The sequence below is a fragment of the Cyrtonyx montezumae genome, unplaced genomic scaffold (assembly GCF_038088225.1).
Source record: "Cyrtonyx montezumae isolate F1298 unplaced genomic scaffold, pur_monq_1.0 scaffold_3, whole genome shotgun sequence".
In the NCBI taxonomy this organism is placed as follows: Eukaryota; Metazoa; Chordata; class Aves; order Galliformes; family Odontophoridae; genus Cyrtonyx; species Cyrtonyx montezumae.
Genome location: NW_027072034.1, coordinates 140,187,954 through 140,212,630, shown reverse-complemented (window position 1 = coordinate 140,212,630; position 24,677 = coordinate 140,187,954). Strand labels below are relative to the sequence as shown.

The window sequence follows — 24,677 nt, the reverse complement described above, 5'->3', positions numbered from 1 at the left end:
TCTATTTTTAAATAGGCCACATTAATGATGATAGGAGTTCTGGGCAGTCTGTGTACTGTGAACTCACTATGCAGAGCGTCACTTTTCAGCTTTTCAGGAAAACCATAAAACACAAGTTACCCAGGGGATATTTCTCCTGATCTCTTTTGCTGATGTGAGTGACGCTAAGGGAACGCTACCAAGAGAAAATGTTTCCCATTTCAATATATACACTGAAATGCTTAAACATATAAATATTTAATTTGGTGCAGTTACCCGTGTACTTCTTGCTGATCCATTCAGCATTTGTCCTGGTAAAGGATTAGAATGGATTTCTTTGAAGACTGTTCTGAGCATTTGGAGACAGAGGGAGTGTTTTTTAACCAAGATCATTATCTGCAGGGGCAAAAAAAGGACTCTGAAGGGTAGAAAATTTGAATGGCAAGGTTCCAGTTTTAATTCCTGCATCCTAAACAAATGATTTCCAGTGGAAAGGTTAGAGAGACAACAAGACCGAATAGAGCCATTAAGGCTGAAATTCGCTTTGGCTGGCATACACTTTTCCTAATATCAACTTCTTGAGCAAAGATCTATCAGAGCTAAGGCTCATACAAAATACAAAAGTATGAAAGTGGGAAGAAGACTTTAAATGGACTGACTCGGCAGGCAGAGTAGAGTTGTGGCTGAGTACAGCAGAAAGGTAAAGGTGGCTACACAGAACACAGAGGTAAGGTCAAGAGTCTGATGAGCAGGCTCATATTAAAGGTAGTGCTGGAAAATTGTGAAGAGATGAGACCTGTTCTGCTGCAGAGGTAAGTGCTCATGAGCTTATGCCACTTTTCTACATGCAAATAATAGCTAAATGTTTGGCTATTTTAGAAGCCTTTTTCTATTTCATATAAATGTAAGAAAAATCCCTTTACATAACCAAAGGTAGTTACAAAAGAGCACTACTTTGTGATAGCTTCTCCATGCATGGCCCACATGCTATCAGAAATAATCAGAGAAAGGGCAGCTCAGGCATGAAGAGCCCAAGCCAGAACAATAACACCTGCAGAGAAACAGTAAAATTGTCCTCCACTTGATATCCAGAGCAAGGATCAGCCCTGCCAGCTTCCAAGATTAGATGGTAGCCAGTGCATGGAAGTTTTATGGCAGGCACAAGCAATATTATGGGCTCTATGGGGAATAGCTTGCCCTATAATTCATAGCTGTGGTTTGGTCCTTTACCAGGATGTGAAAATACATCTACAAAGTCCATCTCACTGGTGCTGTAAAGACTGATGTAAACACAGTTGAATGCTTGGCTTCTCGGAGAGCTCATCAGCCTGGTGCAGCTGTTTGCGTCAGATTTTATGAGAAACGGAGACCAAATGATATCACTGCTTTCAAACATTGCCCCCAAACTGATTGGAGTCCCTACCCCAGAGCATGCCTGAATCAAAGCCAGGGCATTTAATTACTTCTAGCCAATGTCACCCATCGGGTAGACATGCCATGGAATTGGGTTGCGATGGAACTCCCAATGAGACACACCCAAAGAGCAGAGAAATTGAAAATCCAGAGCTACAAAGGTTCAATCAGTATCCAAACAGAGAGGAAAAGGAGTAGCTTTTCTTAGCAATTTCTTCCCTCAATTGGGGCTGCTGCCTTCACTTCTTTTCACGCATTTCCTGCTCTCACTAGCACATGTTCAACTCCACAAAAGAACTTAATGCTTTGGCTCTAAAACATGGGAATCAGAAGGCTTGTGTTCATTTCCTAACTTGGCCAAAAGCACGACACAGACTAAAGAGCTTACTTTCTTTATCCTTATATCTCCTCTCATATTCCATTTAAAACACAGCTTTGCCCCTCGCTTCTCCATTCAGATCACAAGTGCCTTGGAAGCATTCCAGATGCTTTGTTATAATGTTGTATTTCCTTTAACACCTGAGGGGAAGGGGAAGTCTTCGATAAAGAAGTCTTTGATTAATAATCTTCAATGTTGAGGGAAAGAAAAGCTTTAAAACAGGATTATCATGGTAGCAGGCTGACAAATAACAGAAACAACCCAGATGTATTGTTAAAAGGATAAGCACAATAAGGCCTTTTAACTTACCTAATGATATTTTAGGGAGCAGTCCATGATATTTTAAACATTTCAGGCAATACTTTGCTCATGAGCTGAATGCTTTGATGCCAGAGGCGATGCAACTATTGCCTGAGGCGTGTATAGAGCCCTAAATATAAACCTTGGTCTCTGAACTAAAATTACTAGTGGAATTTGGCTCTAGCCACAGAAAGGGTTTTAAACCCCCTGTCTAAAGCCCATTTGATCCTGTTTCCTCTGCTGGTCGCAGTATACAGTATCAAATATGTGACTATTCAGATCAGTGTGTTGTGGTCACTAGATTCACTGGAACTACCACTATTTGAGGCTTATTAAGCCCATATTTCTGTTTAGAAATTCCCACACAGAGAAACTAGCTCTTAAGTTATGCAGCATACGTGCACATTGGCCCGGGAAGCCTTGCCTGCAGACAGCCATCTTGGTTTCATCGGGTGCTCAGCCTTAGGCCGTGTGTGGAGCCATCAGTGTGGGACATCCTCCTGGCTGCGGCCTAGTGTGTCTGTCAGACACAGAGATTTCATACAAATACCAAATTCTTTATCTTACTAAAAATGTCTGGCAAAGCAACAGAGTCTTGGAAACTCAGATGAGTATTAGCCCTAGTGAGACAGAAGTGACAACTAAGACTTCAGTTAAAACCCTCCTCATGTCCTTGACCAATAATCATCGCTTCACAGAGTCATAGAACCACCAAGGTTGGAGAAGACCTACAAGCTCATCCAGTCCTACTGTCCACCTGTCACCAATAGTCCTCCCTAAGCCGTGTCCCTCAACATAACATCTACATGCTCTTCAAATACCTCCAGGGTTGGTGACTCCACCACCTCCCTGGGCAGCTCATTCCAGCACCTGAGCACTTTCATTTCTTCCATTTTATCCCGCAAATACGTTGTGAGAAAGGACAGACACTCAAATGACTGATACATCTGCTTTTGGAAGTGGAATTCACATTTCTTACTGAGCTGTTGGAGAACATGGAAAACCAGCCTAAGGAACGGGGCAGAAGGATGCTTTGGCTGATCCTGTGTGTGCTTATGTAGCAAAAGGATAAGTGCAATCCGCTTTTGATGGAATAATATAAAGCATATTTGATCAGATGCATTTTATTCTGGGCATGCACAGAAACATGCTGCCAAGTGTATCACAGGATGTGCCCAAGAGTCTTGTTTAGCCTGGTTGAGACACGATCTGACAATACTCAGCAGGAGTCATTACTGAAATTATGACACCGTAGCATTTCTCAACTAAGGGGAAATGCTACTTGATTTCCTGCTTCGTTTGTCAGTCAAAATCTACCTTCTTTAAAAAAGCCTGAAGTCCCTCAATCTTTGCCGGGCATTAAAACTTTCTATACTGACACACTGCACTAACAAGCAGATGTATGTGGGAACACTGCCTGGTAAAAATAACTAAAAAGACTCTCTGAAGTGTTTGGAGAATTTTCTAATAGAACAATAATTTTCCAGATATAAAATGTGCTGTATTTTCTGCCAATTACATGTCAGAGAACTGCACTTAGAGGTTTAATTTTCCTTACCAAGTTAAATTAGGCATTTTGTCTCTTTCCTAGATAAAATCATGCCACAAGATGAGAGAAGCATGCATTTATCATCCTCACTGGGAAGGCTATCAGGAAAATTATTTGGTCTTTTATTAATCTACATTCTCATTTAGAGTGATTCTTTTCTATGTAATTACTATAGTGTCCTTACTGTGACTTCAGCCTAGACGTGGACAGGATCTTGTGTTAAAACATACTAGGTTTGAAGAAAAAATTGTTCCCATAAAATAACTAATTACAACAAAGAGCAGAATGTTGTGAACTTATATAAACCACCAAGCAAATCTTCAGATAGTAAAAAACAGTAAAATACAGACAGTGCATAGTTAATTTTTAAACTATTCTAAATGTATCTCTTTTCCATAGAGATCGTATTCTTTATATAGGATGTAGTTCTTGAGAACTGGTGGAAGTGGAAACTTCCTCATGGATGACAGTTTCTGGAGTCTCCACAAGCCCATGAGTTTACGTATCTTCAGGCGACACAGATGTTTCAGTGGGCGAGGATTGTCTAAAGAGAATAGTGGGGAAAAAAACAGTGTCACTGACAATGACTGATTGCCCTAATAAAATTAATATCAAAAACTACGCCACGGCATTATTTTGCCACTTCTGAATAAACTACCATTCTTCATGTTCCACAATTGTGATGGTACATGCCATTGATATTAATCAAACTTCTTGTGGATTTCTCCTAACACTGTATTTCTCCTTTTTAGAGATACACACACTGTATTATGTCACCAAAGCAGGACAAAATTTAACATAATCAAAGGTAATTGATACATGACCTCTTCTTTCTCTTTGTGTATACTGAAAAAATTCACAGGTTGAAGCCAGCTTTGCAAATGACCAGGCACCTTTCTGCTCTAGGAGTAAGGCACTGGGAGCAGACCTTACCATGCTTGGATCTGCTGAATCTTCTAAACCTACACTTCTTACCATAATTTACATCACTGCAAGATTTTGGTTTGACTTAGCTTTTCTGAACACATCAACACTTTTCAGCATTCCTTATATTCATAGTTAGGACAACCAAATTATTTTGATGTGCCTACGACACCAACACTAAACAGAAAGACTTCCTCTGCATGCCAGTATAAAACACCAAAACAAAATGAAATGCCAGATTAAATTTATACATTATGCTTCTTAACAATTGATTTTGAACAAAATTCTATTAAAAACTGAAAACAGTCAAATAAAATTAGTTCCTGCAAAGAGAGCTTTTCATATATTTCCCAACTTTTTTAAGTTAAGGTGGATGAAACCTATTTCTGGTGCCACCTGCAGTGTATCTAAGCGAGGTTGTAGAGCTTCAAAAAGGAAAGCATACCTAGAAGTATTAATTACTAAATGGCAACTCAAAACGTGTATCCATCAGGAAATGATGGTACACTGTGATGGTATACTCATTGGCAACACTTCTCATCTTGAACATGACAGCGTGAAACATGCTCTTATGATAATCCTGGAATGACTAAGAGACTTGGCAGATCATGGGAGCAAAAAGAAGATGAAGTATCAGCAATATTTCTCCATAAAAAACGTGTCTCAAAGCTGTACAATGACCAGCATTATAAGGCTCTGGTGTGGGAAGCTTCTGCAGTTAAGGAAGGCCATTGAGGGACTCCATTAATGGTCTTGCTTAACTGAAGAGGCTTCCCACACCACACTGACGTTCTTTACGGACTGGTAAGGTGCACACCTACAATATTCCAATCCAGTTAACTATGAACAGTGGCAAGAGGTAAAGATCTGTCTGGATCTGAGAAGTGGATGACAGGTACAGCTACCGGGCTCTTAAGTCAGTATACATTTGTATTGCTACTGAATTTTGGACTAGTATGACATGTTAAAAGCAATTAAAGTCTCCTATGATAAAACATAACGTTATCAATAGGAAGTTAGATATTTACCCAATATCTGACGTATCTCTGTCCATTCCTTCTGTGTTTCTAGAACAAACTTTATTTTTGTGCACAGAGGAACATAATCCATGTAATCTATAAAAATACGAACAACTTTTCCTGCTAAGTGTTTCAACCAAGGAACAGCAATAAAGTCACAGAACTGAAAGAGAAAACATCAAAGAATAATTTCAAAATACGTGCAGTGGAATGCCAAAATAACTTATTTTAAAGAAATTACAATACGTAATTAAAACAAAGTATTAGAAATGAGCTTTAACAGCCATAAATGGATGCCTATGTAAATTACTTTACATTTGCTACCATGCTTAACCTTCGTGATCTCTTAATTCCTCTGGACATGCTTGAAGGCCAAATAGCCATTACAACATGAAAAAAGAAAAATGGCTGTTTTATTTTTCAGTTATTTTGTAAAGGATTTTGCTAGGATATTAAGCTTAATTACAGTATTAATTCTGTACAGTAATATGGAATTTTTAAAGTTGTCTAATGGAAAGAAGAAAGCAAAAAGAAGGAAGGTATGCCTTTACTGGATTATCCTTTATTACGGAAGAAGTCCACCCTGGGAGAATCTCTTCCTCTGGAGTTGACCACACAAAAGAATTGCCAAAGACGTCTTGATGCATACAGTCAAAACACAACTCCACATTATATCCGTGATTCAGCAACAGCCTCAGCATCACCTCATCATTCAAGGCATACTGGATGGCACTGGGGAAATGCATATCATTAACCATCATAAAGTAGCAGTTGACGTTTGCTCCATAAGATAGAAGCAGCCTTACTATTTCGTGGTTACCAGCTCTCACTGCCACAAGAAGACAGTTTAAAGGATCCTTGTTTGGGTTTGCACCAGCTTTCAGTAATATTTCAGTGCAAAGAATGTCATTGTTAGAAACAGCAAAATAGAGTGCAGTTTTCCTTTCATCGTCATAACTATTTGAAATGTGATCATCCAAGAGAGTATTGACATCAAAATCACTTTCAATAAGGAGCTCTAGACACTGTGAATTCTGGCCATCTGCAGCTGAGTGAACAGGGCTTATCCCGCTCTTCTGGATTGCAGTTTGGGATGTGACTGGAATGAGATACTTCAGGACTCTATAAAACGATGAGGAAAATTAATAAAGCATTACTCCTCTGCATTAAGAAAATGACCATCATACAATTATATGCTAATTTACCAAGTAGACACTACGAGAAAATCCTAACACAGAAGTACCTGTTTGGGCAGTATCAAATGGAACCTTGTGTTTAAGATGTTTCAGTGTTTTTCACTAGGCTCTAAAGCAGTATACTTTACACTTTGTTTTGTTTCTGCTAAAATAACACCTAAAAGTTGAATCAAGTTGATGCAACATAGCCATTTCTGAAATATAAGCGGTCCCTAAATCTTCATGTTTAACTGTTCTTCAATGTGACCCTGAGCCATACTGTCTCTTAAAGAAAATGTGAAGTTCAAACTCATACTCACAGGTAATGCCCCTCATAAGCTGCTTTGTGTATGGGAAGCAGTCCTGCCTTATTGGGCACATTGCCACTTCCTCCATATTCCAGAAGAAGTGCTATGCAGTCTGGATTTCCTCCTCCTGCTGCTTCAAATAGTATTGATGAACCATCATCCGCTAAGGCCTGCACATCACCACCTTGAAGAAGGATAGAAAGTTTAGAATTACATCCAAATCAATTTGCAGATCAGCATGAAAGCAACCCAGAGTACATTTCCTCCCTGAATGTATTTAAATTAAAACTTTATGTAAAAACGAAACATTTCTTGTGACAAATATAGCCTTCAAAGGCAAAAACAAATCTTGTACAGATCCAAGTTCAAATGCATGAAAGCACTCACTTGAATGAGGGCTGCTCTGGCCTTAAGGGCTATGAATGAGGGTCCGTTTAAATAAATATTTAACTGCATTAATTATTACTAATACAGTACTGCACGTTGTGGAAAGGAAGGAAAGGGATGAAGAAAATGGGACAGGAGTAAACAGAAGAAGGCAAAGTAAGATGTGTATAGCTGTAGGTTTCCTAGATTGAAATGAATTGGATTCAGAGTAGGATGTGTATAGCTGTAGGTCTCTCCTAGATTGAAATGAATTGGTATCAACTCTGTCAGTACGATACAGGTTATGGAAGTGTAGGAATACCCACATGTGCCTCGTTTCTTTCCAAGAAACCAAATCTTCTCATTCACTGTTCCTATTTCCTTCCTTTTCCATTACCACTCTGTAACACCCCAGCAACCAGGCAAGATGCATGCGAGAGCAGAGGCCTAATTCCTTTTTTACCTGACTGCGTACCTTTACGAATGAGATGCTCCAGCACATCACAGTGACCATATTCAGCAGCAACACCTAATGGTGTTACTCCATATCCATCCTTAAGGTTCACATTTCCACCATTCTTCAGAAGAAGAGAAACAATATCTTTGCGCCCCTGTTTTGCAGCTTCATGCATGGCAGACCAACGTTTTACACATGGCTGGAGGATCCTACAGTTGTGTTTAATCAGGGTAGATACCATTTCAAAAGAGCCACTTCTTACAGCTTGAAAATATTAAAAAAAGGGAAAAAATAATACAGTTATATTTTCAACTATGTTGACTTGAATTTTCAAGATAACTAGTAAGTTTTGAGAATCTTTTTCTTCCGTACTGATATGAGGAAATTCAAAAGACTTTCAGTCCTAGAAATCTGTGGGTCCAATTCAATGGTAAATAAATGATAATGTGAGCTGCATGGGAAATTCAAGCTTGTACTCGCAGGTAATGCATCTCATAAGCTGCTTTGTGCATAAGAAGCAGTTCTTAAACAATCATAATCTGTAAAATATATCAGTTTGGAACATGGAAAACAAAAGCTGCATCAGATCGATTGCAAAGAAAAGCAACAATAAAATATTAGACAGTAGTCCTTACTTGTAAAATTGGTGCAAATATTACAACGCCCACAGAAAATCTCAGCTGTGATTTAGTCACCTGGTAACTAATCCTAGCGTGTACTCAGTGGCTGTTGTTAGCCAAAGCACAATTGACATCTGCCATCCTACGTTCTGCCCTTTTGGCCTTCCAAGTTTGAAATTTCCACAGATAAATACACCTGCAAATTCTTTACACGTGAAACAGTAATTCGGAGTAAGAGTCTAATTTCACATCTGAACTATCCTTTGGAATAGCAGATCTCTCCACTTACTGGCAAGGCTGAAAAAGGTCAGCATCACAGTTTTGGCGAATTTAACTTCAGTGAATGTCCTTTTCAACATGTAACAAGGTGTTTATGGAGCAATAGTCTTCGTAATTACTCACAATTGCTTTGAAGAGAAGTGCTACTGAACATACCTGGAAGCAGAAATTATCACACTAGATTCTTTTTTTTTTCAGCATTTATCTTTATGCTGAAGAGCTCTTCAATCCAGAGTTTTAGAATTAAAAGGAGAAACTAGATTATATTCAGCTCTCAACATCATCTATTAAATGTTCAGCATCTGATTCTCTATTTCACTAAGATTAAAATGTGATGCACCGCAGTAGCTACATCCACATTCTCAGCTCTAAGTGGCACAAAAACACAAAAAGCATCACATAAATAGTTCACATCTGACAAACCTCATTTTCAGGGGTTATAGAGAAATATTTAGGAAAATAAATTGCCATTATAAGGGGAATTCTTTTTCCCTCTGCCCTAGTTATTCTTTCCAAGTTTCATTAAAACAAAAGCTGAAAATAGCTTAAGAATTATAGACTTACAATTACTGGAAAGAGCTGAAATAATGGACCCACCAAAGGAAAACTCTAGAAAAACCCCAGAGACTTTAAAATGGCAACGTATCAATTGGACCTGGTTGAAGTTAACAAAAAATCATAGAACTTAATATTTTAATACTTATAAATAATACAGATTGCAGTTTGTTATGTAGTATAATGGTACTTTGCTGTATACATGAGAATTGTATTCATTTCAGAGATTTACTCTCTTCAGAAGAATGGAGGTATTTTACTTTCAACAGGAACTAGAAGCTGATAATTGCTAAGCTACCCACGTATACTGACGCTTGCTTAAGTCTACCAATAGCATAAAATCTTACAAAGAATCAGCCTTCTTTAGACTGAGATGTTATTCAGAAATGCAGTAGAAGCTTGCTTTCAGTGCAAGAATGAAGGGAAATGAGATGGAAGATCTTGAAATTGAAAATGCCTTCCTACTCTTGAAGAAATCATCCTATAAACATAAAAATCTTCTGTAACCTCCAGACGTGCACAGAAAATACATTCAAGTTAAAGTAATGGCTTACTCTTGTACCTGACTTGACCCTTAAGATGGACAAATGTGCGCAGCTTGCTAATGGCCTTACAGCATCTGAGATACAGAGAAGATGCCTCAAAAACATTCTCAGGGTTATCTTTAAAAGCATCTCAAGAGTCACCTAGAGGATAATAATTACTGAAGTGAACACTGGATACATTTCAGTAAAGTGCTTGGCATTTCCTTTCATCTACCAACAGCCAGAACATTCAGCCCAACAAAGTAGTGGAGTGAGTAAGAATTACACACAGTAATAAGGATTCACAGTAATGGGGCTAAATTCCCCGTGTTAGGGCTAGCTTTCAAGTCTGACGAAGCAGATGTGCCAGTTTAGAGGAGTGGCTGGGCTGCAACACAGGGAAAGGAGGTAGCTACCAATGAGAAGTGGAGTCTCGCCTTTGTCATTTGTGGTGTTGGGCCATACACCTTTTTCCAGCAACGCTCGGACGTTTCCCACTAAGCCAGCTTTGGCTGCCAAAGTTAGTGGTGTTTCTCCATCAGATGTTTTGTATTCCCACATTGTTTTGTAAGATGCTAGAAGCAAGAAAGTGAGAAAACATAAAAACAAATTGCACAGATGTAAATCAGCAGTCCTTAAATGCTACATCTTCATGAAAATTGCTTGTAATTACATTTATCTTAATCTAACTTGTACCTCCAGACTGAATACTGAATATTCGTTTTTGCTCTGTTAATTCTGTAGGATTCTGAACAAAGCATTAAATCCAAGCTCTTCATTAGTGTAAATTGATGTAACATTTCAGAAATAAAATTTGCCTGATATTTCAATGACATATGTAAAATGCTCCAAGTAGGGTTTTGTCATACTTTTTTAGTAACTGGTTCTAGCCTGTTGTTGTCTATGTCAGTTATTTTTTTGTCGTTCTGTTCCTTTGCTACTTCCTCTGCCTTGTGGGACATCTTCATTTACTCACCATCTAAAATAATTTCCAGTATTTGCTGAATTGGCTGAGCAGCAGCCTCGTGCAGAGGAAACCACCCTCTTTCATCTGCTTCATCCAAAGCATATTTCCATTTCACAAGGTCTTGGAGCCCAAATATTTGACCTTAATAAATCCAATAGATAAATGAGATGCAATTGAAAAATATTATAAGGAAAGCTCAGTTTTGCAGAAGGACAGTTTTATTGGAGGTTTTTTACCTTGCTTTATGGCTGTGACGATTTTCCTATTTTCCTCACTGGGTGGCACAAAACTACCCAAAGAGAACAGAAAATAGAAAACATAAGCAAGTAGCAAATACATTACGTTGTCTATTCAGTATTTACCATTAGGTTCTCATCTGAGCCAACTTCCCTTTGAATATATCACCTATAGTCCCCATTAGCCTCGTGACCTCTTAAGTTATACCTGTACCACAGACCTTCAGAGTAGACAAAGTTCTCAAGGGAGATGCAAGTCCTGACTGGCTTTGTGAACAGCCCCCAAAGCACGTGTCTTGTTTCCCCCCCCCCATCCTCCCTTGGTGTGGCAGTCTCCAGGAGCTGTGAACTGCTCTGACAAATCTCTTAATTTGGTGAAGAATTCTCATGTGGAATAAAAAGGCATATTTGTCACGCTGCGCAGAAATGAGCCCTTCAGACTCAGAAACTGTAGGCAGAGAATGAAAACACAGTGGCATCAGAATGTCAATATTTGTTAATGAATGAAAGTTTGAGTACGTCAGTGATGTTGTTTTCCCTGAAAAGCAACTGTCAGTATTTTTAACAGTATTATTCAAACCTCCATGAGACAGAAGTTAAATGCTGGTTTCTGCAAGTGCACTGAACATCTTAAAAAATAGATTAGATTAAAACAAAACAACAAAAAAAAAAGGAGCAGCCAAGTGAAAAGGAAGATTCCAGCAAATGCCTCTGATCAAGAGCCAAGTTCTCATGAGATCCCACAGGAAATTAAGAAAGGCTAACAGTGCTCCCAGCCTTACAGTTCTACATATCCCTTCTAGTCCCGAGATAGACCAACCTACAAAATGTATTTATGGCACTGTTTCCAAATAATCTCTCTGCTAAGACAAAGTTTACTTTTGTTTCATGTGTACCCTTTCCATAAGAATGGCCTAAAAAGCAATGGGAGGTATTACTTTAGCCAAGCAAGCCTCATCTCCCTTAACCTCTCTGCGAGTCCAGATGACAGGTTGCTCCAGATGGCAAAGCAGAGCAGAAGCCTGCTCTGGTTCTCAGCATTGCCTCCAGCACAGAGCCCTGAGTGATGCCAGGGAGATGATTTCCACATCTGTGTGCATGGGGGAATGTGGAGTGAGTACAGATAAGTTCACTAATAAATTTCTGTTATGTTTATTCTTTCAGTCAGTGTTTCACTGAACAAAATGCATAATGGCCAAACCAAGAACTGCTTTAAGGACAACATCAAGCACTAAATGTCAGTATCTCGAAACACTAAAAATATGGCATAAGTTCTGCCACACTGAATTTACAGTACCTGTCACTAATGCTGGACATTCGTGGTTTGGCTGCACTTGATTCTTGAATGCTAAGCTGTACGGCATACTCAGTGAGCAGCTCTTCAACCACATCTTCACTTTCATCCATCATTTTTTATGGCAAAGTATATTCATATGCTAATTTGAAATAGACACAAAAACACAATGGTTAAGGACTGCACACTACAAACTGCCTGAGGGTAGGGAGGCCCTTCAGAGGGATTTGGATAGGCTGAACAGCTGGGCTGAGCAAAATGGGATGAGGTTCAATAAGACCAAGTGCCGGGTCCTGCACTTTGGCCACAATAACCCCATGCAATGCTATAGGCTTGGGGCAGAATGGCTTGAAGAATGTAGAGAGGAAAAGGACCTGGGGGTGTTGGTTGATGCTCGGCTCAACATGAGCCGGCAGTGTGCCCAGGTGGCTAAGAAGGCCAACAGCATCCTGGCCTGTATTAGAAATAGTGTAGCCAGCAGGAGCAGGGAGGTGATCATCCCCCTGTACTCAGCTCTGGTACGGCCGCACCTCGAGTACTGTGTTCAGTTTTGGGCCCCTCACTACAAGAAGGACATTGAGGCCCTGGAGCGTGTTCAGAGAAGGGCAACAAAACTGGTGAGGGGCCTGGAGCACAAGTCTTATGAGGAGCGGCTGAGGGAGCTGGGATTGTTTAGTCTGGAGAAGAGGAGGCTCAGAGGAGACCTTATTGCACTCTACCACTTCCTGAAGGGGGGTTGTGGTGAGGAGGGGGTAGGCCTCTTCTCCCTGATAAGTAATGACAGGACAAGAGGGAATGGCCACAAGTTGCGCCAGGGAAGATTTAGATTAGACCTCAGGAAGCATTTCTTTTCTGAAAGAGTGGTCAGGCACTGGAATGGCCTGCCTAGGGAGGTGGTTGAGGCACCATCCCTAGCGCTGTTCAAGAAGCGTTTAGATGAGGTGCTAAAGGACTTAATTTAGTAGTTGGGTAGAGATAGTGATAGGAGGATGGTTGGACTAGATGATCTTACAGGTCCTTTCCAACCTTATGAACTTATGAACTTATGAACTTTGCAATAATAAAATCAAGTGTTTCCATAAACATATTTTAATTTCATAACATTTTGTTGTGTTTATTTCTATTTAAAAATGAAGAATAGTACTAGAAAAGTAAACCCCAGATGCATTTAGTACCAGACATGTCTTTCAGAAAAGCTCTTCTTGCTGTTCACACACTGCACTTGTTATTTACAAATAGCAGACAATGTGTGAACCATAAAAAATACTTCTCCTCTTCAGAAAGCAGTAGTTCTCAAATCAGTGAATATATGTTTTTCATATACATATGAATAACAAAGTATTCCTCTCCATATACCTCTTCCAGTTTTAATGACACATTAAAGCTTCTGACATGTAACACATTACCAAGTAATGCTGAAACCAGCTGATTACAGCATTCTGCAGACTGACCAACCTGTTAGATACGTAAACATACCTGCAATCTCTTCCTTACCTTCTAACAGTAGCTTTCAGAATAAATACTTAATTAGGTATTCCTAATGAGACTACAGTTAACTTAGGCAAGATAATTTATTAAAGAAAAATGTGCAATATTCCTAATTTCCTGTTTCCAGCACATCAGCTTAAAGGCAAGCAGAAGCCACCCTCCCGTTCTTCACACCTTCCCTCCTGTTTGAAAACCCTCTATTTGAAGACTCCATGCCATTGCTGAAGTTCATGAAGGATCCTTTTTATAAACATTGGGCACTGCATCCGATCTAGAACTTGGTGTCCTGCAAGCCTCAGTCAAGTTGCAGTCCTTAGCAGAATCCAGACTGAACTATTATTCATCTTTGGCCTCTCCAGTGGCCACCTCCAGAGGTACACTCATCCTGCTACTGCCAGCATTAATTCAGAGCTGAAAAGGAATGGTGAGGTTTTCAAAGAAGAAATAAACCAACCCAACAACTAATCAGAAATGAGAAATGGACACTGGTCAGTGCCTTGTTTTGATATGATGCTCTGTGGTATGAGGAACTGAACGCTCAGGATCTGGGTCTCAGTGTGCAACATCTCTTCTTGTAGGGATCTGCACTTTATGGGTCCCACCCAACTCAGCTCATTCTATAATTCTGTGATTATCACATTACAGTCCACCATATTATACTTTAGAACCTGAACCAAAGCTCAATTATGTGAATTGAAGACTTACACAGGGTTCTGATGAGGCCCTCACATTGAAAGCATAAGAAATAATGTTGCTTATGTATATTACAGTATCTTTACAAACATCTTCACAAACGGTTTAATCCTCCAAGATCAATACCATCCAACTTCACTGATTCCATGGAGCTGCTCGTAGGACAGTCATATGCAGGATAGCAAGAAAATTCTTTATTTAAAAAATACATATATTGCTTCTCTACCTTCACTTTATCCCCAGACAATCAGGGGATGAAATTAGTCATCATCTAAATCGGTAGCTCTTTTCTGGTCAGACAACTCCCCAGCTATACCCTGCTTTGTTGTAATCCCCAGAACTGATAATGCAGCACAGAGCCCTGCTTGAACACAGACTTAACCAGGAAGGTGTTAAGTAAGCAGCGTTTTAAAATTGTTGTGTGTGCCATTTTCAAATTATCACACAAAAATTAATAGTCTATTGTAAAATGATAAATTTAGTAAGGTAGCAACTGACTGACACGGCAGAATAAGTAGAATGTAAATGGCTCACCACAGCACAAGTGCTGGACACATAGCTAGAGGTCTACACATGCCTTGAGAGCCTGATTTGCTATATCACTGCTGGTAATATGCTGTGCTAAAGTGACAAGGCCCAACAGAAGCATGGATGTTCCACTGGGATCACATTGGAGTATAACAGCACAGCCGGCACGCTGAGCAGCAGCAGCAGAGCTCCTCCTATGCAGTGCAGCAGGAAAAAGGCCAAAAAGCTCAGCAGCAACATGTTCTTCCAGTCAGGCATGGACATTCAGCAATCACCAGAACCCAGCACTGGATCACAAGAAACAATTGCAAACACTTGCTGAACATTTTAGTTGCTTTACATTGAATAATTTACTTAAATAAAGCAGCCTGATACTCTTCTGCTTTTTTATTTCTTTTCTATTCCTACATGAAAAAAAGGGATTACTTACTATTGTTTTGCCTATGAAAAAATAATGAAAAAAAAACTTTTGCTGTCTTAAAGTCATTGTTTTTACTAAACAAACAAACAAACAAAGGCACTACCTGCTAATAATGAATTCTGAGTCTTTCCCTGGGAAGAAGCACACCAAGAGCTTATCAGTTTTAAACACATAGATAAGCACTTATCATTTTTAAGCATATAAAGTTAATGACATGTTTGTGTTATTTCTTATCCTTAAAATGAACCACACAGTCCTTGCTTTTCTCTTTAGAAATAGAAGGCCCTTAGGCATGCAAAGAGGTTATTCATAGCAATAAAACAACAGCAGTCTAAATTTGGACTCGGACTATTAAATATTACAGTTTTAAAGGATTTCACCATTAGTCTAATTGGCGAGCATAACATATAGCCTCACCTTTCCAACCCATTATCTTGCCACTGTTACTCTGGGGCCTGCATTTTGAACAGCCAGGAATAGTGAACTGCAAGCTGATGTGTCCTGTGATATTTCTAAAATTAAATACGCAGTTGCTAGATAAATTAAGGTCTGACCTTGTACAACTGTAACACAAGCAGACTCAACCCACAGGAAAGTATTACACATGACTTCTCTAAAATCTCATCAAACGTAACATGAGGTCTGGATGGTATAGTAAGATTATCTGCGCCCTCATTGGCTCAACAACTCTCATTAAGAACATAAATTAATTGCCAACTTAGCTTCAAGGATAATATTAACATCTTGTAACATATTAATATACATTAAAAGGATTCTGGGAAGGTTTAGCATTTAAATATTTGCAGATTTTGTCATATTATATCACCAAATAGTAATTGCTATATCTGAAGCTGATATGATACAAAGCTTTATAGATTCAATTCCAGTCAGTTATAGCACTTATTCATCTAGATTCAATAACTTGAAATTGGTCAGAGAAGCAGGAGACACAGTACAGAACACAAGTGCAAGGTCCAGCACTGTATTGTCAGGGCAATCCCAAGCACAGATACAGGTTGGGCAGAGAACTGTTTAAGAGCAACCCCGAGGAGGAGGATCTGGGGGTGTTGGTTGACAGAAGACTCGACACGAGCCAGCAGGGTGCGCCTGCAGCCCAGAAGGCCAACTGTATCCTGTGTTGCATCAAGAGAAGCATAACCAGGAGGAGGGAGGAGATTCTGCACCTCTGCTCTGCTCTCACTAGAACCCACCTGGAGTACTGTATACAGTTCTGAGGCCCCCAGCACAAGAAGGACACCGGGCTGCTGAAGTGGGTCCAAAGGAGGACCACAAAGATGATCAGAGGGCAGGAGCACCTCCCACGCAGAGACAGCCTGAGAGAGGTGGGGCTCTTCTGCTTGAAGAACAGAAGGCTGCAGGGAGACCTTCCTCTGGACTTCCAGTTACCTGAAGGGGCCTACAGTAAAGCTGGGGAGGGACGTTTTGTAAGAGCATGCAGCGATAGGATGAGAGGAAATGGCTTTAAAGTGGAAGAGGGAAGATTTAGACTGAATATTAGAAATTCTTTATTGTGAGGGTGATGAGACACTGGAACACGTTGCCCAGTGATGCCCCCTCCCTGGAGGAGTTCAAGGCCAGGCTGGACGTGGCTTTGAGCAACCTAGTCTGGAGGGAGGTGTCCCTGACTATAGCAGAATGGTAGGAACGAGATGGTCTTAAAGGTCCCTTCCAACCCAAACCATTCTGATTCTGTCATTCTATAATGTTAGTAAAAGTGATATAAAAACAGAGTAACCCAGAAGAAACATGAAGAACAGCTGTACCCAGAAAGTTTTCTTCTCGATCATGCTACTGATGCAACACCTCTGTCTTGTTTTTGTTTTAACCAGATCTGTTACTATCTTTTCCAATATAAATCCACAAGGAGGGAAAACAACAAACTGAAACAATAAATGTCTAAAATATTGTTAATATAACTACCTCATACAATCAAATTTTACACTGACAACTCCTGGCAGAACAAAATGTCAGAACTCCATTGCTCTTCTGTGCTCAGTAATTATTTCATGTTTATACAACTAGAAATTTAACCAATATGTGATATGCATCTAATCTTTGGACACAAGATCATTATTCAATGGTAAGTAATATTAACTGCAACTTCTGGTAGTGTGACATAGACGTGTGGTGAGCCTTCAAAATATGGCGCAATAGAAGTAGGCATGAACAGTGGTGAGACCCTGCTTGACTGCTGGCTGATAAGGACAGGTATACATCCATATATATTAAAAATATTTTAAATACATAGATTTATAATATCTATAAAGAACATGAACATTTTAAATGCTCACCTTGAATCATTTCTTTTATGTAACTAGGGAACTATAGGAACTAATACCTATAAATATTAGAAGCATGGCACTGTTTTGCTTTTCAGTTTATTTTTAATACTACTTTGCATGGCTATGTAAACAAGTCTGATTCCAGTCTTACCTAGTAAGGTGATCCAGGACCTTTATCATCTTTAAACTCATAATGCAAATGACATAGCTCATGTCTTACTAGAAAACTGGCTTTCAGTGAAAATTATGATACTCTGGAACTGAGTTTGGTTTTTTTTCTTACCAGTTCTAGAAAAGAGGAACTGAGATGCAGGCTAAACGAAGAATAAATAACTCAGTATAAGTACTGAACAAAAATATTACTATGAAAAACTCATCCTTGAAATTAGCAGCTAGGCCATAAACATAAATCAAACATCCACTGAAAACATAAAATGCCTTTCTATTGTTTCTTTCTTCTATTATTTCTTTCTTCTTCTACCACAAGTCCCTTCATGAAGATATTTTTTTCAAAGTATTTGAAAAAAATATTGAAACTTTTGTCCTTGCACACATTAACTCAGCAATTGCCTGTTTGCCATACTGTACTATGGAGAAGCTTGCATTTGATTCTGCAGTGAACTAGCTACTTACACCACAGCTCCTAGCCAACCAACTCCACGGTGCAAATTCATAAAAGGTATATGCATACTTTGTGTAATTAAACATATTCCAGAATATTTATGAGTATTCACAAGGTAGTTTCCAACTGCAGTAAGTCCTGATCGTCCTATGCACACGTACCACTCTGGTACTTTCCCAACCCCTACAATTCTGTGGTAAGTTGACATATATCCCAAAGACAGCTACTGTACTAACATCTTACACAAAATCGTTCTCATTTCAAAGAGAAGAATCACACGAGAGCACTCTCAGCTGCAGCCAGACGTGCTTTAGAAGCATTAAGGCTTCATACAGCTGCTGGACTCATGAAGGGGAACCGTGGAATCAGCTCTGCAGCCTGGACACTTTAAGATCACTACAAAACCTGTGGGGAAACAAAGCGCGAAACGAAGGCCACAAACACGTGACAGTCTACAGAGACCATTACCGGCAGTCACAATTAACAACTACTCAGCGCAGACCACCGCTTCCCACCGCTGCCACCACACAGCCCGACCCGGCCCACTCCCGCCTCCCCGCCTCTCAACTCCGCGCATGCGCGCCACCTCACTTAGGTCACAGCGCGCACGCGCAGCCGCATCGTGTTCAAACAGCGCATGCGCGCGTGCTGGTTACGGACCCGCCGGCTTCTCTCTGGGACGAGTGCAACTACGGCGCATGCGCAGCCCGGCGCCCTTCGGCATGTCCTCTAACTGGTGACCTCAGGCGCCCGCGCGTTATCGCGCATGCGCTTGGCGGCCCGGTCGGCGGCGGTGCCGGCGGTGCAGCGCAATCATGGCTGGCGCGTTGAGGAGGGTGAGGCGGCGCCTCTGAGACTTTTAGCCGGGTCATGGCCGCTTTTCTGAGAGGGAATAGGGGCGCGGGGGACGAGTGGGCATCCTGGGAGGGAGGGCTGCAGGGGACGGGGCTGCGGGGGACGGGAGGGACGCGCGTGTCATGGCACGGCGGGGCGGGATGGCCTGGGTGTGCTAAGTGCTCTTGTGTGCTTTGTGCAGACCACCGGGCTCGTGGGATTGGCTGTGTCTGAAAACCCCCACGAGGTATGTTGGGAGTCTTATTCGCAGCTTGGTGTACGCTGCCAGCGAGAGCGGTTTTGTGAAGCGCTCGTCGGTGTGTGACGGAGTGGGACCGACCAAATGACAGGCCGAAGGGATGCTACCAAGTGAGAAGAGGAAGAAAACTAATTCCTGCCAGTTTAATTCACATCACTGGAAGTTATTCTACATGTGTGTTTTTTCCTGCGCATGTTGATTTCGAAAACCATTTTTGCATAAGTGCTGTTACGAACCGGTGATTGATTTATCTCTTCAGAGTAGATTCCTTAAATTCAGTCCTTCATAACTGTAACGTCGAAATCGCAGAATTGTAGGGGTTGGAAGGGACCTCCAGAGACCACTGAGTCCAATCCCCTGCCAAAAGCAGCTCCCTAGCCCAGGTTGCATAGGTAGGCGTCCAGGTGGGTCTGGAACATCTCCAAAGGAGACTCCACCACCTCTCTGTGCAGCTGTGCCAGTGCTCTATCACTGCACTGTGAAGAAGTTCCCACACACATTTGTGCAGAACTTCCTATGCATCAGGTTGTGGCCATTTCCCCTCATCCCATCACCACACACTGCTGAGAAGAGTCCAACCTCTCCTCTTTGCCTCCTGCACCTTAGGTATTTATAGATGTGGATCAGATCCCCTCTGAGTCTTTTTTTCTCAAGGCTGTACAGACCCAGGTCTCTCAGCCTTTCTTCCTAAGAGAGGTGCTCCAGGCCCTTTATCATCTTTGTGGCCCTCCACTGGACTCTTCGAGGAGATCCCTGTCTTTTTTTGTACCGGGGAGCCCAGAACTGGACACAGTACTCAGGTGAGATCTCACCACAGCAGAGGTGAGGAGAGGATCATCTACCTTGACCTGCTGGCTACGTTCTTTTTAATGCACCTCAGGATCCCATTGGCCTTCTTGGCCACCAGGGCACACTGCTGGCTCATGGCCAGCTTGTCATCCACCAGGACACCCAGAATCCAGAAGCACTCTGGTGTTTTCCTACCCTCTTGTGATGCATTCCCAAAAAGTGCTGAAATAACCTCTGTCTATGCCAAGGATGAAGGCTGCTTTCACCCTAAATAGGCAACGTTTGGCACAAAGCAGGTTCAGGGTTGCAGTACCTCAGTAGTTCTCAGGAACCACAATTAGGGATTCATGTAACAATTTGATGCTTGCTTTTTACTTCCCATGGTCACTAATGAAAGTATGTTTGCCACATCTTGATTGCTTATTCAGGAGGTGTGAGCTTTGAGTAGTTCTTTCAATTGTCTCTGCTTTGAAATCAACTGTGCAACAATTCTATTTCAGAAATGCTTATGCTACCAATATTTGGGAATAGTGTCACAAACAATAATTGTGACAAACAGTATTGTTACAAGCAAATGATTCTAGTTTACAGCTTTGTCAGGTACCTTCTGGGTGGAGTTGTTAACTTGTTTTTCTTTCCCAAGTGATTCAGTTTTTAGAGCAAATATATCAGTAGTGCTGTGCTTAAAGTATAAGTTCTGTGCCATTCTCCCTTTCATTTTCTATGTTTTCCTCTTTGTATTTACTACTGTAGTATTACACTTTTGTTGCATATTGTTCCTATAGAACATCCATTCTTCTTTGGGTATATAGTCACTCAGAAAATATGCTTAAAATTGCAGTTTGCTTTTTTAAGGGACCTGCCAACAGTACTTCTTGGTTCTGCCAAATCCCACTCCCATCTAAAACAGAATTCAGGCCTGGTCATTTAGTTAATCCTACATTTGAATGCCCTAACTATCTATAATGCAAAGCATAGAGTGCTAGGTGTTAGGTTTGGTGGGATGAGTAATTATACAGGTTTTTAATATAATTAGTATAATTACACTGATTGCAAATTTTAACTGTGTTGTGACTGTTTCAGCGGCTGCGAATCCTGTACACCAAAATCCTTGCTGTCCTGCAGAACATTCCCAAAGATGCAGCATACAGGAAGTACACCGAGCAGATTGTAAATCAGCGATTTAATTTGGTGCAAACAGTAAGTACAGTGCTGTTTCATAAGTGGTACACATGGGAAGGTTTGTAGGATGGAAGGAGTTTCAAATGACTTGCTGTTTGCCAGGGGTACAGATAAATCTGAAATATCAATTCAGAAATTCTGAGAGTCTGGAGTATTTTAATGGTACATCAGAATTAATTTTTCTTAATGATATTGCCTGTGAAAATTAGAAGAAGTTCTTTTTAAGATTTATGAAATGTATGTATTTTTCACACGTTTGCACAAAAAATGTGTCCTCTTAGCAGTGTGTTACATGAATACAGTCTTTGTTTTGGACGTTTAAAAACAGGCTTTGGTACATTAAGCTATACAATACTGATAACATGACTATTAGGAGGTTGAATATCTTCCTCTATAAAATTAAGATCATAAACCTTTTTTTGAAGGTTATATCCTGTAGCCCTTGGTTATTAGTGCCTGTTTGGATGTCATTAGATAGTACTTCATTTTATGGAGAGGTTGATCTTTGGGTTCCAGTCAGAAGCCTGTGAGGGATTTTGGGGGGTTTGCTGTTTGTTTTTTTTATAAGGTAAATGGCAAAAGCCAGCAAACTAGGTGGTAGTTTTGTGGAAGGTTGGAGTATCCTCTGCTTGAAATCAGTATTTTCATGATGTATCTATTCTTTCTACTTTTCAGTAAAGATAGATCTTTATTTGTTTGAATACTCAGGAAACTGATGTGCAGAAACTTCAGGACAAACTGAATGGTGGTCAAATAGAAGAAGTCATTGTACAGGTAAGAGATGGAAACTTAAGATCAGGTGTAAGTTTAATTAGTGATTTTTAGTGTTTCTTCGTCTGTTCAGAAAGTTGGTGTTTTTCCATATTATTCCTCTGCTGCAAAACAAACAGCATATAAATGTATATATATTTTAAGAGAATCTGAATCATCCTATAGGGAATGGGATGGCCATAGTAAGAAAGCACACAATAGTTCACATTTACTGTGTTCTGCCTAATATACATAGCATATATACTTACACTGCCATGTCTGAAACAACAGAAAAAGGGCAGAAGATGACTGAATGATATGGGAAGTTAATCCAAGTAGTCTGGAAGATGTTGTGGATGAGCTTATCATAAAGTAATCATTGAGAATGAGTAGGTGAACAGACTGGGCATTTGGGGGTGACTTGACACATCTTAAAGTCCCCAAATTTGAGGTTGTCCCTGACGGTGACAGGTGATGGCACATCACTGAGACAATGAACTGAAATAAAGGTAGCTTAATATTCTGGCTGCTGTGTAGAATTTAAGCTCTTGTTTGTTTTATGGTCTTTATTAACAGGCTGAAAATGAGCTTTCCCTGGCAAGAAAAATGTTACAGTGGAAACCATGGGAGCCTCTAGTTGAAGAACCTCCTACTGACCAGTGGAGATGGCCAATATAATCCTCAAAATGGTATAAAGCTCTTGAAAGTAAAAAAAGTTAAAATATAATTATTACTGAAAGTACCTTTAAATTAAAAATGTGACTCCATAAAACCATGTTTTGTCTGAACGTCCACTATATATAGCAGTCTAAAGATTGCTAACAATTCCTTGCATAAATGGCTTCAAGAACATTCGTCAGCTTTACATCCATTGATTCATTTCTTTTTGTCATTTGCTGACTACAGGGTATTTATTTGTGCTTGATGGTTTTTTAATCCATATTTGTGTATTAGCAGGTACAGATATTTCACTTGAAATGCAAATCAAACTTGTAGAAAAGTATGATTTTGCCTTTTTTTCCCACTGTTGGTTGTGTATTCTTGCCATCTTTGTAAGGTCAGTACCAATGTCTGTATGACCATGCAAATGCCAAGATTAGGGATCTGCTGTAATGAAAATCAGGCTTACCAAGAATAACATTTTCTGGTTTCAAACTAGCTGACTCCAGTGGCCATATCAGCACTAATACTGGCTCAGGGAGGTGCTGAGAAGCAGGAACAGGTCTCTTGATTTGCAGGTAGCTTATCATACTTAGCACAATGTACATGGCACAAAACTTTAATTTCACTCTTATTTGGTATGTATAAAATTTGTTTTTGTATATAAACATGTGTACTTCATAGATTTATTTGGATATTACTGATTCTGACCTGGAATGTTACTAGTAAGAAAAAATAATGGATATTTCTTGACAAGCTTGGCTAGGTTCTAATTTCAAGCATTTAAATGGAAAGAGCACACATCTCCAGTCTCAAAACTAGTTTATGAATCTAAGTTTGGCGGATTAGATCTGGGAACAGTGTGCAAGTTTGTCTTTGCTCACAGTTTTTCAGTACCATTAATGAAGTTGATGCAAGTGTGAAGATGAGCTGCATGACAACAATCTGCAGCTTGTTAAAGGTTGGTGGTTCCACTGCACTGCATACTTTGTAATAGGTATACAGAACCATCAGTTTACCTGTGTCTAATTACCTGTGACTAATCTTATCTGTAATATCTACAGTTAAGGTATTAGGACTTAAGGTATAAGTGAAAGAGAAGCTACTGGGTATAGCAAGTATTAGCTATGAATTGCTTGTGTGGACTTGAGCAATTACTTTTACAGCAGCTTTAGAGGGATTTTTCCCACTGGTTATTGGTGTAATTATGGAAGTCAAACTCGTGGCAGTTCAAAGAGTTGAAAATATTTTACTTCATTGGTTGACTTTGATGGCTGTTTCAGCCTTGTAAAAAGTAGAAGCTGTTTTCTTCTGTGATAAAGCCACTAGGTGGCATTATAGAAGAGGGCTTCACTGTGCCTTGCAAGCAATTTGGACATGAAATCCTGAAGGATTGTAAACCTGAATGAGCGTGAGCAGTGTCAGATGAGAAATGAAGACATGATTTTAGGTAGTAAGTATTGAGCTTGTGTGAGTAGAAGAAACCGGAGGGACCCCAAAATTAAGTATTTTGGCTTGTAATTCTTGAGGTGGAAACATTAGCAAAGTGTAGTAACAGCTATTGCACTTTTTTCCTGTTCTTTCATGATGGAGACAGCTGAGCCCTCATTCCGTTATACACTGCTTCTAAGGCCATATTTGTTGTATGAATGAGGTGTCCTATGAGCTTGTGACTTATGTTGCAGGGCAGAATTCTCTTACTGGCCCACTAGTGATGACATTTGATAGCCAGTGTTAAAAACAGAGTTCCACTCAGTGGGAGTTCACCTCTTGTCCCTTTCTCAAATGAAGACTAACTTCCTGC

General features: G+C 40.1%; 2 protein-coding genes across 2 annotated transcripts; one reads left to right on the top strand and one right to left on the bottom strand.

The window, feature by feature from the left end:
* Positions 1-3,090: 3,090 nt before the first annotated feature.
* ASB15 (ankyrin repeat and SOCS box containing 15) lies at positions 3,091-15,921 on the bottom strand. The gene is made up of 10 exons (XM_065741513.1): positions 15,892-15,921; positions 12,348-12,486; positions 11,051-11,103; positions 10,824-10,955; positions 10,264-10,422; positions 7,888-8,133; positions 7,059-7,230; positions 6,115-6,685; positions 5,573-5,726; positions 3,091-4,164 (listed from the first exon to the last, which is right to left on the bottom strand). The coding sequence occupies exons 2-10, from the start codon at positions 12,458-12,460 to the stop codon at positions 3,992-3,994; spliced, it is 1,773 nt and encodes a 590-aa protein (XP_065597585.1). The 5' UTR covers positions 12,461-12,486; positions 15,892-15,921; the 3' UTR covers positions 3,091-3,991.
* Positions 15,922-19,150: 3,229 nt separating this feature from the next.
* On the top strand, positions 19,151-22,988 carry NDUFA5 (NADH:ubiquinone oxidoreductase subunit A5). Its single transcript, XM_065743490.1, has 5 exons — positions 19,151-19,235; positions 19,436-19,480; positions 21,365-21,481; positions 22,172-22,237; positions 22,790-22,988. Exons 1-5 carry the CDS (start codon positions 19,215-19,217, stop codon positions 22,889-22,891), a joined length of 351 nt encoding a protein of 116 aa, XP_065599562.1. The 5' UTR covers positions 19,151-19,214; the 3' UTR covers positions 22,892-22,988.
* The last annotated feature ends 1,689 nt before the right edge of the window (positions 22,989-24,677 follow it).

Coding starts and splice junctions, on each gene's coding strand:
- ASB15 (XM_065741513.1), bottom strand. CDS start 12,460: ATGATGGATGAAAGTGAAGATGTGGTTGAAGAGCTGCTCACTGAGTAT. Junction 7,231..7,887: donor GGAGCATCTCATTCGTAAAG/GTACGCAGTCAG, acceptor TCCTTCTTCAAG/GTGGTGATGTGCAGGCCTTA. Junction 4,165..5,572: donor AGAGATACGTCAGATATTGG/GTAAATATCTAA, acceptor TATTCTCTTTAG/ACAATCCTCGCCCACTGAAA.
- NDUFA5 (XM_065743490.1), top strand. CDS start 19,215: ATGGCTGGCGCGTTGAGGAGG. Junction 19,236..19,435: donor TGGCTGGCGCGTTGAGGAGG/GTGAGGCGGCGC, acceptor TGCTTTGTGCAG/ACCACCGGGCTCGTGGGATT. Junction 22,238..22,789: donor TAGAAGAAGTCATTGTACAG/GTAAGAGATGGA, acceptor CTTTATTAACAG/GCTGAAAATGAGCTTTCCCT.